The 14,112-nt window shown below is 36.4% G+C and overlaps 1 protein-coding gene across 5 annotated transcripts in view; it reads right to left on the bottom strand.

Annotated features, from left to right (window-relative positions):
* Positions 1-14,112, bottom strand: part of HHIP (hedgehog interacting protein) — a 93,594-nt gene that overhangs the window by 72,133 nt on the left and 7,349 nt on the right. For all 5 annotated transcript variants that reach the window (XM_038558889.1, XM_038558890.1, XM_038558888.1 and 2 more), the window contains exons 3-4: positions 8,693-8,849; positions 7,825-8,026 (exon numbers count right to left, since the gene is read on the bottom strand). In XM_038558889.1, the coding sequence (XP_038414817.1) occupies positions 7,825-8,026; positions 8,693-8,849 (359 nt within the window). The remainder of the gene's footprint in view (positions 1-7,824; positions 8,027-8,692; positions 8,850-14,112) is intronic.

The following is a 14,112-nucleotide window of genomic DNA, read 5'->3' as shown; positions in this document are numbered from 1 at the left end:
CGGCTTGCCTCCCAAATCCTGAGATTTTACAACTATGCTTTGGGCAATAGTTGCTAGTGGGCAAAAATATGTGCCTTCTTAGTTTTCAGTCCCAGTATATTTCCTTTGCAAATCCTACAATTTATTAACTCCATGGCAGATTGACACAAACCATGTTCCAAAATAAACACACAAAAAGACCTTCATTACTATAATATCCAGGTTGAGAAAAACTAGTATGGAAGCACAGAAATTCTAAGGAAAGGCTGCTGCCATGCTTAGGGGTCACTGCTCTGTGCTTAATCATCCTTAGCCATGTGTTCTGAGAAATCCCAGAACTAGGGACTTTTGCATCATGAGGCAGGGTAGCAATGCCATATTACCTACTATCAAGACACAATGCTATAAAAGTGAAGGTATTGTCTTTCTCTAGTTACACACTTAAATAAAAATATATTCTAGGTTTATCTTTTTGAATTAAAGAAAATTCACACACATACCTCAATATAACTTTGTTTCCATGGGTCTGTTATATATCTTTGGGGGAAATGCTAATACTATCACAGAGCTCCCACTAGTTAGCATTCAATCCCATATCAAGGGGTCTGTAATATGCCAGGGCATAAGGTTCACAGTAGCCCCTGGAGCTTGTGTGTCATTCTGGGGCTTGTCTTGTTTTCTCTCCTCCACCCCCTTTTCATGTTAGTATGATAGATGATAAGAGCTAATACTTACAAAGTATTTCAGATTCATGTGAGATTGTACATGGAAAGTGTTAGACACCACCTTTTATTATCCCTGTTCTACAGACAAACTAAGACTAGAGAGATTAAATCACCTTGCCTAAGGCCAAACAAACAAGCAGCACATGGTGTGGATGCAGAGACTGGAACCCAAGTTTGTATGCTTGATGCTAGGTCTAGGCTGTCAGCTTCCTTGGGCAAGCACCAGAGCCAGAGGCAGAGAGCGGGAGAGCATAGTATCAGAACACTGCCTTGGAAATCTGGCTCTGGTGCTTGCTAGCTGTGTTATCCTGGGAAGCTTCTGGGTCTCAGTCTCTCCATCTGTGAAATGGGATATTAATATGTGCCTCACAGGGTCACTGTCAGGATTACTGGGGTAATCTGTGTCACGGCTGAGCAAAGTAAGTGCTTAAAAAATGGTGAATATGATTAGTAACGAAGACTGCAGGATACTTGCTGACAACAAGGCTTGCCTGAGGACTGTAGTTTGGGGAAAGAAAAGCTATTGAATGTCTCTAAAACAGTGCTATGCTACTTTCTTCCATTTACAGCTTGTTTTCTGATGCCCGCTATCTTCTTTTTGTGAGATAACATAGCTACTGGGCAGCAATGACAGGTGGTATCAACAATAGCTCTTCTTTCTTCTCTTTCTAGTCAGATCTGTGAGGTGGTGGCAGCCATGTTCAGACAGATGCTTTTTAAGAAGTGGCAGGGTCCTTCTCTAGGGTCCCGATTTCTTAGTTTTTCACCTGTTTTAATGATTACCACAGACTTCTGAGATTTATAGGCTCTATTTCCTCTGCCCTTTAAGTCTTAGATAAATATAGAGACATTAATGTAAAAACTTTCTTCACCTCAGCTGTGACTTATGGGATCTAAAATGTAGGAGAAGGGGCCTTTCTCTACTCAATGGAGGGACATTACATCTGCCACTTCAGTTTCTGCTTCAGTAAAAAACAGGATGCATGATGAAAAATAATTTATAGATTAAACTGGCTTATACTGGCATGCACTATATATATGCACATTTATATTTATTAAAATGCTTTATCAATAGGATTGCAAATGCCAAAATAAAGAAATAAGGACACCAGAGATGAATGATACAGACATTATTTCACAACACCAGGGGACTTTTTGCTTTACATAAAATAATTGCTCTGTGGACATTTCTAATAGATTTGAAATGAGATTCAACCTCTTTAAAAATTACAAACAACATTTTTCACAGAGTACAGGGCATTCTGTTGTAAAGTGTCAGTGACACTCAATAAAAAAAAATGGTTGTGTTTAATACCATCTCATTACTACCTTGATATAAAAAAAATAACTGTGGCCCCAAATTTTACTTGCAGATCTGTTTTGCTTGCATTTTAACTTAATGGTTTGGAACCAGAACGTTAAACTACAAAGAAAGGGAAGGCATTAAAAAGTTTTTATTTGAGGGCAGACTATTTAATTAACTTTCTAATCATTTTTAGGGTAAAGTTATCTCATGGTTATTTCCACCGCTGTAGCAATTCTCTTCTAATGCAGTAATTTGATCGGTCAGGAACTTGAAAAATGCCATATACACAAAAACATTTTAGGATGGTGATTATCTATTGTAATATTTACCAAATATATTTTGCAGCTTTCTTTCAAGGGAACACATACTTTCTTCCAACCTAAAGTATGCTTAAAAGCAGGCTTCTCATGATTTTCTGAGGAACTATTTGACACATGGTACAATCATCGACATATGCATTTGTGTGCATGCGGTTTTCCACTACCACTTTTGATAAGTAAATTGCTTTCCACTTCTGCTCTTATTTCACTCCAGCAAAAAATACTAATGTTTCATGGGCTGCCGTAAGACAGCAATTTGAAGGCAGAGGAAAACGTGAAAAGTTAAGTCTCTGACAAACTTCAGTGAAATAGGACATCAGCCCCAATGGGTTGATGAGCACTTGGATTTCATTAAACTTTCGATGCTCATAATTATGCGTGTGATTTACAAGCATGTGAAATCACAGGCTGCCCCACTGGGGCTTGCCCCGGCACACCCTGCGTCCTCCTCCACATGCTCCCGTGGCTCCCGGGCGCCCAGGCCACTGTCTCTCAAGAGTCCCACCTCAATGGGTTCAGTCACCCGGACAATCAGCAGCTTTCAGCCTTATGTCCTCTCCTCCCCTGGTAAAAGGATTGCTTCAAAAAGCATCTTTTGAAATGAGGATCCAAGTAGATAGAGAGGGACAGGAGTCCAGTCACACTTGTTCCAATGATAGACAAGTCTTTTGGCTTTGTCTGCTGCACGTTGCTAGCCAAAAGGGCTGTTGTGGGTGTGAGCCTCTCTGTCTTCTGGCCGCTCATGAGAACTGAGTGGCAGAGAAAGCTGCGTGTTGGTTTTCTTGAGAGGCCACCCTGTAGGTAACAGGTGCAGGCTTGTCCTTACTGCACACACACAGAGCTAAGACTGACTTTCAGATCCGCGGTAGTCAGAAGTTTGGTAAAATTACCCTAGAATAACTTTTGGTGTCCTTGTCATTTTTAAAAGGGTTTACAGATATAAATGCAAACTACATACTTTAGGAACAGGAACAATAATGTTTTGCCAACTAGCTGAATACTAGGTTCCAAAAGGAACAAAAACAGGAAAAATTTAACAGGCAAAGCAACTGTCCAATTAGAATTGTTGAGATTTTAAAATATTATTTTTCAAAACTTTATATCAAGAATCTTACAGGGCAAAAGAATGAACTCATCTTCTCACTCAAAGTGGACAAGCAGTATGTATAGGCCAAATAAGTGACAAAAGGCATAGGTTAAATGACAACTAGGATCCAACCATTTGCTCCCAGTGGTCATTTCAGTAATAGCACTTGGGTATACTCTGGGCAGAGAAAACGCGTCTCATTCAATGTGTAACTGACCCAGGGGTTTGGTTCTGTCTAGATCAGCGCCTCTCATATTGGCACACATTGAAATCGAGAAAGCTGTAAAATCATACCAATGCTTAAGTTCCAATCCCAGACATGCAATTTAATTTGAACAGCAGGATTTCTGAAAGATCTTAGGCAATTATACTGTGCAGCCATTCTTGAGAACCACTGGTTTGTCATTCCCTAGGACTTCAGATAGATGAAGCTGGTTCTAGAACTTGCTGCAAGGTCTGACTCAGGATTCAGATATAAGCTCAATTTAAAGATTTCAAACTACCAGTATCTTAAAGAAGTTTTTACCCAGGGAGATAGTATAATTTTAAAAATTTCTGCCTTTGGGATAAAACAACAACAAACAACACATGTGCAAACATATACACACATACACACCCACAAATGATGATTTTAAAGATTGCACACCAGTTGAGCACTTGGATCATTCTTCAATGTACTAATGGTTAATTTACACGGTGCACTATAATCAAAAGTCTATCAAATCACTGCACACTCTTAAAACATTTTTCTGACTCACCCTTTACAGGGCAATTTCACAAAGCTCAGTCTTCTAGGGTTTGAGCTGTTGTGAATGGAATCATCTCTTCCCAAATGAATGGCAGTTTAAATTCATATGGCATAGGAATTTATTGCATTCAATCCAACTCAACAATTTATTTCCTGTAGGAAGGAAAGTCAATTCTTCAGCTTGTGTTTTGCATTTTTGCATATAACTTTGGTTTGGTGAGACATAGACAATTACGTGTGCTGAAATCTCCTACAAGTATAGGCAGCACAATATGGGTGTTTAAAATAAGACATCATATTTTTAGCTTCAGATAGGACCACTTAGGGAAGAGTTGTCGAAGTTCCCTGGGTGATCGGCTATGCTGATGGCACTTCTCTGAAGTAGCTTGAAGAATTTCAAGAATTTACCAGCTTTACTAGGGCTGGTAAAGGTTTGAGGATATCAACCAAGTCCAGTTTCTTGCCACGAAAGGGTCAATCCTTTACCAGGTGACAGAAATTCCTGCTGATTCTTAATTGACAATTAGCAGAAATGGAATTCCAGTTTCCCTTATAGCAAGCACTAGCTTTTAGAAACTCTTATAATCAGGAATTCCTCTTTATGTTTGACTCAAACTGGTCATTATTTAATATTCATGGGGGGGAGGAAACCTTCACTGTGGTTTGTCTTGCTTCCGTTTCAAACATATGAAGGTTAGGTTTTAGTATACATTATTAATTTCTGTGATCTGAGTATTGCAATCAGCATTTTAGTCAGTGGAAAAAGCTTTATGTCCTCTCTTAGAATTTTAAAACTGAAAGAACAGAAGTTATATACATAATAATTTATGAAAATGGTATTTGTGTTTTTATGTAAAATGATTGTTGATGAGCACAGAATACTGCCACAAACACACTAACGTTACCCATATATCAAGAAGCCTGAAAAAATTACTGTGAAATAGGTGTGAAAATATTTTTACTGCAGAAGTCTCTGAGGGGCATATCACAAAAATCAGTGGTAGGATCACTCCACAATTGTGTTGGCATCTGCCCCAACATACCAACAGTGGCCTCTTCTAACACTTCCAATTCATGACTTGTGATGGAAGTTTCATGGAGCCTAAGATAAGGGACAGTCATAGCATCACCTGCCTGAGGGAACAAGGCTGTGGTCTCATTGCTCACTATACAGTATGCACTCAAATATCCATGTGATTGGTTCTTATCTTATTGACATCACTAGTCCCAAACTCCAAGAGAATTCAAATATTGCACTTTAAAATATGTCATATTATATATTCTACAAATGTTGAATAATGAGCTTGAAGTTTTTTAAGTCCTAAAAGCCCTGGAACTGTCCTAGGAAACAAGACACAAAGGGTGTTCCACAGAATTTCCAGAGGCCTGCAGAACATAGATACTCTAGAACCATGGCACTGTCATAATCTGGCTTGTGCAATTTTATTGCATGATGAAATGTCTCAAAGTCGGAGAAGATAAACTTTCATTCATTATCACAATAAATGGGCATAAATTGAGGCATTTTGAAGGAGCCCCAATTAAAAGAGGCATTTTGAAGGAGCCCCAATTAAAAGGCAGTCATTAATTAGCCATTTAAATTGAAGTAGAAACAAGAACATGAGTTCCTTACTTCGTACGACAAAATTGAGACCATTTCTTATACCTACATTTTATCATGCATTATCTTTTTAAAACCAATACTGTTATTCAAATAATATTTAGAAGCTATATATTATTCTTTCAAATACTTGAAAATATATTCCAAAGCCACTGGCAATGTGTATCACGGTTTATGTCCTTCATCTCAGTAATGCTCCTTCTATAAATGGACATTAAGAAGTCATTCATGAGCAGGTTAGACAATACACACGAGAATGATAAGTCATATTTTTTACACTGATAAAAAGAAAATACTGGAGTCACTCTAAATGTCTCGTAATTAGGAAATGGAATACCCAGAAAAGATAAAAACTAAAGTTTTGAGAGAAGTTTTCAACTGTTAACATATTCATGACAAAGTGTTATGTCAAAAAAAGAAGGCTAAAAAGATGTATATACAGTTTGATTTCAATTTTATTTTAAAGCTGCTTAGGAGAAAAACAACAAGAAAACATGTTCTTGTGTGTTTCCACATTTATTAATATGGACCTGTATTACCTGTGCAGTCAGGATAAGTTCATCTAGTTTTAATATAAAAGCTGGAAGTATATCAAAATGTTAGTGGTGGTATCCTTTAACTGATGAGATTATAGGTGATGATTTTGAAAATACATTCTCCAAATTTTTTCCTTCATAGAGAGTATGCTTAACTTGCACAGTAAGAAAAATACACTGCTAGTGAGTAATGTTCTTGCTGTTGTATCTTAATCCTTGCTCCTTAGGTACCACTGGCAGTGAATTACCAGAATACATTTCAAAATGTATTTACTGAAGTCTCATGTGCAAAACATTAATGCTTCATTTTAAGAGACTTTTGGTGATTTGCTCTGAATTCTAATGAAAATTTTTACTGGGGAAAATTGAAACTACTGAGTTAAACAGATTTTCCAAATGATCTGTGTGTTGGTGTTAAAGTCCTTTTCCAAAAAGGACCATAAGTACCACAAAGTGCTTCTCTTATGCAGAATGTCTTGGTGACACTGTCACAATGCACACCTGAATTTGGGTGGTACCAACAACATGGATTTTAGAATCCCTCTATTCTAACTGAATCATTCTAATTATTTTACATGGTAGGTAATGAACCGATATCAGGAATATACCTCTACTTTTTCCAACTTGTTTCTTCTGGTTCTGATGTTCTTACCTTTGAGAAGAGCTCAATACAGCAAGGAGGAGTTCATTTCCATATGAGTAGAAGAGTATAAATCCTCCTTTGACTTTTTTCCCCAGGTAAAAAATAAAAAAGAAAACCAGTTCTTCTCAAATCATACTGTTTCTTTGTTTCACTCTAAATTAGTCATGAGCTCTTGAGTGTGCCTTGATTGATTTTAAAATGCCACAATTTGCTTTATAGCTTAGCACTGCTCATAGTAAAGTATGTTATGCTCTTGTCAAACACACTTGACAAACATTTATTTATACACTACTAGATTATTTAACATGAGAATTCAAATTGGAGAAGTCAGAAAGAAGGCAGTATATGCGCATATGTAATATAAAAATGGCCAATTATAGATGAAAACATTTGACTTACCTGTAAAAACATTGTACAACAAAGGCACAGTAAAAGTAGCATTTTTTTATGACACAGACTCAAAAACAGATGTGGTAAGAGAATGCTTTGCTATTGCCAAAATAACCGAAAGACCTCTTTGTGTCTACTAGCAAGTGCTGATACACAATTCTAAGTATTATGCCTGTTAAGCAACATTTAAACACATACTTCATAAAATCAAGAATTATTTTAAATGTGTAAATTACATAAGGAAAGCATGTCAAGATATCAACCTGATTGCACTGCTTACCAAATAACATTTAAAATTTAATGTCGCCGTCCCAATTTAGTTGCCATAATTATTGTCCCCTTATGTTGAATCCTTATTTTCTCCTTAAATATTATTTCTTTTATTACAAATACTTTTAATGAGAATGGTAACAACTAAAATAAAATTAACATAGCCAGAACAAAAATAAATAAAATTTAAAAAGCCAACCTTTATTCCACTTTGAACAAGTTTGTGAATGTCCAAATAAGGCTCCTTGAAAATTTCTCCTTCGGGGGTAAGGATCTTCACGTATCCTTCTTTTTCCAGAATGAAGAGACGGTGAGAGCCATCCCCACTATGCAGGGCGCCGACAGGCTGGCGCAGCCCACTCACAACCTCCTGAATACAGAAGCAGTTGTGTTTGTGCTTTCTAAACAAATTAAAGAAAACCGGTAAGCTTTTCTTGAGGTGAAGGATGTAAAGAATGCACTTAGCATCCTTTTCAAAATATATTTCCTCTAGGTACCAATGGTTTTGAGAATCGTGACATGCTGTTAACCCAAGTCACAATATGAGTCTTTTAAATTCTTTTCAGTGGAACAAATAAAACAGCCTCTATCAAAAAGTCAAAGAGAAATTTAAAATAAAAATTTTACATATTTTAAAATTTAATATGCTCATCATCTTATCTTTCACTGACTATAATTAAAATTTAGCTTTACTCTAATAAAAGGCCTTCAGAGAGAAAGCTCTAAGATCTATTTATAAAACTCTGATTTGCTAATAATAATTGTGCTGAATATTTCCATAAGCTAACAACAATCATAAAGGTCAAGCTTAAAACTATAATCATGAAGTTCACATGAATCACAGAGAAGCCAAACTTATAATAAAAGATTAGTCTAAGCATTAAAAGCATTTAAGCAAATATGATATTAGAGAAGCAAACTACCAAAAAGGAAAAAAAAAAGCATCTGGAGGATATAGCTGCTGGAATCAAGCACAGACAGTTGATTCACTATCAAAACCACAAGATTTGTCAGTTGGTTTTTTTGTTTTTGTTTTTTAAGATTAAAGAGCATTTATCTTTATGAACCTGCTGATCTCTTCCACTTTGTCATATTCTTCCATCTGGTCCAAGTAGTTAGATGCTGGTCCTCTGATTTGTTTTCTTGGAAAATCTGGAAAGCACAACCCACCATCTTTTCTTGCGTAGTAAAAGCAAAACTCTTCAGCAGTAGTTTGAATGAAACCTTTAAAGAAATGCAAAAAGACTGATGAAAAATATTTAGCATCACAGTAAAAACATCCTATTTAAGAGATAAAATACAGGAAAAAATTTTTTAGAAACAATATGAATATCCTAGAAAAATAATGAAAGAAAAACTTTTTTTTTTTTTTGGGGGGGGCTTGGGATTTCCATTTTTAACCAAAAGTTAAGAATTTCAATTAAAATGAAACAATATTGCATTGGATATTTCAAAAGACTCAAACAAAATACACATAATACAAATCCAGCATTAATCTTGTTATTGCATTGGCTCTGTTTGCAAGCTTCTTCAGTTACCATATGTTGTACTTATAAGTTTATCTGATCACTATTCAGCACTTTTTCCCCCTACAGTAATAATAAATAACTTCTTAAGAAGAACACATTAGAATGAGAAAGAGATGGGCCATCATGGGGCCAAGTTGGGTCATTTTATAATTCTTTTTGTACTGTCACTCACTCCTTATATGCTGTAATAAATGTCTGGCTCACTACAATGGTGCTAAGAACAGAGCGTCCATTTTCAAATACATATGTGATATGCCCTTTTCCTATCCCTCTTATAGAAAATCCATGATTATTTTCTAAGACAGAAACTGTATTTAAAATATCCCTTCAAAAAAAATTAAAAAAAATAAAATATCCCTTTAGTCTTCTCAATTAGAAAGCTGGTAAGCCACCCACACCAAAAAATAATAATAATAAGTCAAAACAAAAATGCAAAACAGATACTTAAAGAGATCTGAAAGATGTTTTCTCTTTTTGTACAAATTGACAATATTTATCAAATAAAAACAGCTATATTTGACTAAAAAAGAACAGGACTTTATGACAAAAAAAAGAATTTTGACATTATTTTCACAATTGGATTAATAAGGTATTAGGTGTTTTGGGGGGAGGGCATATTACTAAGATTCCTTCCATATTCTGATGATTTCTGCTCTCAAAATATGATATTGCTACCAGACTTGACCTTGTATAATGTCCTAACTTCCTGCTGCAGGTCTCACATCTTTATGGATAATGTTTTGATTTTTACCTAACAAATCAGATTACTGTACACCTAACAGCTTTGTGATAAAGGCACCTTGTAACTTAGCTGATGTTTAGAAGTTGTATGATTCACCCAGGATTCCAAGGATTTCCAAGAACAAGAATTTGGGACAACCAAGTGACACTTACCGGTAGAACATGGTAAAACTCTATTTTCTATGAGCTAGACCTACGGCCCCTCAAACCTAAAACTAATCTTAGAATTCTGAGGGTCTTGAGGTACATTTTGACCTAACTTTTGGGTAAAATGTATCACTCCTAAATTTCCGAGACAGACTCTTCAAGGCTAGTATGTGATTAGGCTATTGGGAAACATCTTCTTGGAAATCAGGCAAGTGAGAGCAGATGTCCTTGGGAGAGAGACAGAGAGAGAGACAGAGAGAGAGAGAGAGAGAGTGTGTGTGTGAGAGAGAGAGAGAGAGTGTGTCTGGGTGGGGGTGGGGGTGAGACTGAAAGGAGGCATGGCAGCTGGGAGGGGTGCTCTATGGGAGGGACAAGGCAGCTGGAAGGAGGTTATCTTTCTTTGAAAAAATTCAGGGATTAGAAATTGGGGAGAGGAATGAAGGCTGCAGCCGCATTCACTCTTCTTCAGCAATTCCCTGTTTACAAAAGATAACTTTTTCTCCCCCATTCTTTCCCAGCTAAGCATATAGATGAAAACTGCCCAGTAGTGTTGAACAAGTCTATTTGATGTAAAAAGAAGAAAAGGAAAACTGCATTGCTAAATCAAACTTTTTGCAGTTTTGGGCTAGATCTTTTTTTGGGGACACACACAGAGCTCCCATCAGGCAGCAAGATCTCCATGCCAATATTATGCATGCAGAAATACTGTCATACTATGGATATATTTATAACTGAATGTGTAAATGAGAAATTTTGTTTTAATGTGATATTTGCCTGAAGGATCACAAAAAAATTTCAAAGTGCAACTGAGAAGAAATTTCAAGTTTGCTTTTCAAAAAGTAACTGTATTCCAGGATTACAGTATGCAAAATCATGCCATTTTAAGAGAAAATTAATAAACAGTGCTGATGGCTGATTCTATTTTACAAGGAGTTATTAGCTGGAGACAAACATGCAGCAGCGAGAAATCATTTTCAAATGGAATATCTGAGAATTAATGACTACAGATTAATAAACTCTATGGCTCCAGAGGTGTTTTCTTACCAAATTAAAACAAAAACAAAAAGGCATTATTAATGAATTACTACAAATTTTTTACAGAATCTAAGCAAACGGAGTTAAGTGTGAAGGAGGGAGCTAACTCAAAAGACTTTCTCATAAAAGTAAGGGCATTTTCCTCATAATTACAATATTTGAATTGCAACATCTGATACTTTTATTAATACTTTAACTTAAAGAATCTGATTTTGTGGACAGTGATTAGTAAGATATATTTTGCTGTGAAGAGCTAACAGGGACCTGGTTTCAGGACACTGGGCTTACATTTATTGCCAGGGAAGTTATAATTTACCAAATGGCACCTGTCTATTTGGAACAATACCCTGAAGAGCATTTTACTGAAGGTGGGTATTTAATTCACCCTGGATCATCACAGTATGATCAAGTCTACTAATGATGGAAATGCACTGATTATTCCAGCAGCTGCATTAAAAAAAAATTCCTGATAATTTATCAAATATCGTTGACCTAAAATTATTCTCCTGTGTCATGATGAATCCAGTCCTACTATGCCACAAAACACCCTGTAACATACTGATGTAAATAAATATTCTCTGTGGAATATTCTAAGCTCTGGCTTTTCTCTTGGCCATGTATGCTAGGGAAAAGCTACTTTTCCTCATTGTATATGCTGTTCACCATGATAAGGAAAAAACAAAACAAAACCCATGGTCAGTAAGGCTGCATTTGGCAGCATTTTCTAATAGAGGTAGTGGATTTTGATGTATCCATCCATTCTGTCCTGTTTGCTTTCCTGGGGACAAATAAGACACATGTGTAAGATATCTGACGGGGGTCAGGAGTGGCTATGGAATCAAACCCTTGACCTTGGCCTCATTAGCAACAGGATTAAGCCAACCGAACTAATTGTATACAAGCGTTTCACACTAAATAACCTACAGCTGAAGAGATGGTGGTCTAGGAGTGATAAAAACTATACCATGATTCTCATGGTAACAGGTGAAGACGCAAGGCTAATTTAGCAGGTCCGTTTATATGCTTCCCACACAGTGTACTATGCCATCACCGAGTTGAATAGCAAAACATTTACCCTGCTCCCATACTGCAGGCAAAAAACAGGACCAGTGGTGCAAGCAAGGAGCTCCTGTGTGCGTGTGTGGTTTGTTTTTTCGAATGCAATTTGGTTATTCTTAGAAGCTTTAAGAATTTACTTCCCTAAGTCAATTCACAACTGGAGAATACTACGACTAATAAAACACTAGTGTATCCTCATGATGGACTTAATTTCTTATGTTTTGAAAATAGGCAGACTGAATATTTCTGAATTAAAGTTTCTAAAAAGCAGTTATCTTCCAGATGTGCATGTATCCCGAAGTGACTGGTGTTTTCTTAAAGTCATGAAGGTGAAGCAAAGGGATAGAGCATTTGTATTTTTATTTCTTGGCCTACTGGGCAATTGGGGAAAAATGAAGATGCCTCTGAAATTTCTTTTTTTCCTCTCTCAACTCCTTACAGCATTTGCCTTAGTCATGTATTTTCAAGTTTTTGATGTGCAGAAAGATGAGGCTATTAATGAGAATAGTCAAATATATTGACTTCTTATAAGAAAGTATCACAAAAAAATCTATTTTTCACACTTTTGAACTCCAGAGAAAAGTAAACCGTGTCATTAAGTAGACTTAAGAAGTTGAAAATATTAAAAATTTGCTTTGAGGGCAATTTCTGAAAAATAAGTGTTCTATAATTGTAAAGAGCCTCTGTGTTGGGACAAGGGCTGTGGGGAGGATTACCATCTTATCTATCATACTTTAGAAAATGGTCAACTGTGTGCCAAGGATCAGTCTGGAAACAAATCAATTAACATAAATTAACACAAAGTGTGTTTTTACAACTTACTTTTGGGACAAGTATTTAGGGTGATTATTAGCATTTGACAGATGCAGGGGAAGTCCCCTCTGCTGGTTGCTAAAGCCTGTAGCCTGTCCCTGGAAAGCACCCTTGCTGCTCTATCCACCACTGGAGTGGAGCTTTCATCTGGTTATCTTTCAAGGCAGCCTGGGTGGCCACCAAAAGCACTTGACATCTTGATGCACTTCAGCAGTTTTACATATATACAAACTTTGTAGAAAAATAAATTTGTCATTCGTCACCACATATGTTGATCCTGGGGAGCGAGGTGCTTGCAGTTCTGGCTTTTGAGCTATTTGCTGCGCTCTCTCTTTTGCTGGATACTGCTTTTTGTTGTTTGTTTTGGAAGCTAAAATAACGTCACATCTATGGAGAACTTATGGGTGAGTCCTTAAATCCACCATAGTTGTATTTATCTCAGGTAGATAAAGGTAGGAGAAAATGGTTAAGTGTCCATATTACTTTCAAATTATATTGGTAAAGCCGAACCTTGGAGACTTGAAATTTGCAGTAAACCTTTATGGTACCTAATCTGTTATCGCTTCTCAGCAGGACATCTAGGCTACCCTGACCTGTCCCACTCTGCTTTGGGGAATGTGATAAAGAGGAAGAAACAGCTGGTTTAAGAAAAGCCTTACAAACATGGCTGTAGTTTATAGAAACAATAATAATATTTTCACATGAATGGGTTTAGATACTTGTCATGGTACCCCAGAGGAAGCAAGCAATCCTAGTCAAAATGTTTTCTTAGGTTATTAAGGCAACTCTATACAAAAATTAAAAATGTACACTTTTCAAAAAAAATGTACACTTTTCTGGATCAGAGAAAAATGTAAAATATGCATAGCAGTTAAAAAAGTTCTCCAAGTGCATCCTACAGTTCTTAAAGCTTAGCCTTCCCTGAGTGTCATTTAGTTGTAGAAACTGTTAGCTTCAGTAGATTTGTTTGTGTGTGACTTTGCCTAACTAAACAGAATCTGTCTCATTAAATTCTTTTGTATCTCTATGTTGACTCTTCCAACTAGAGCAACAACAACCAAAGTCTATAAACTTTTGATGGTAAAAGTAATCAAGGTCCAGGGACCTATGTGTATATTAGGGTCCAAATATGGTAATGAGGTATATTTGTGACACTGTCAGCC

This window comes from Canis lupus, chromosome 15 (assembly GCF_011100685.1).
Source record: "Canis lupus familiaris isolate Mischka breed German Shepherd chromosome 15, alternate assembly UU_Cfam_GSD_1.0, whole genome shotgun sequence".
In the NCBI taxonomy this organism is placed as follows: Eukaryota; Metazoa; Chordata; class Mammalia; order Carnivora; family Canidae; genus Canis; species Canis lupus.
This window is presented reverse-complemented; position numbering and strand designations above follow the sequence as displayed.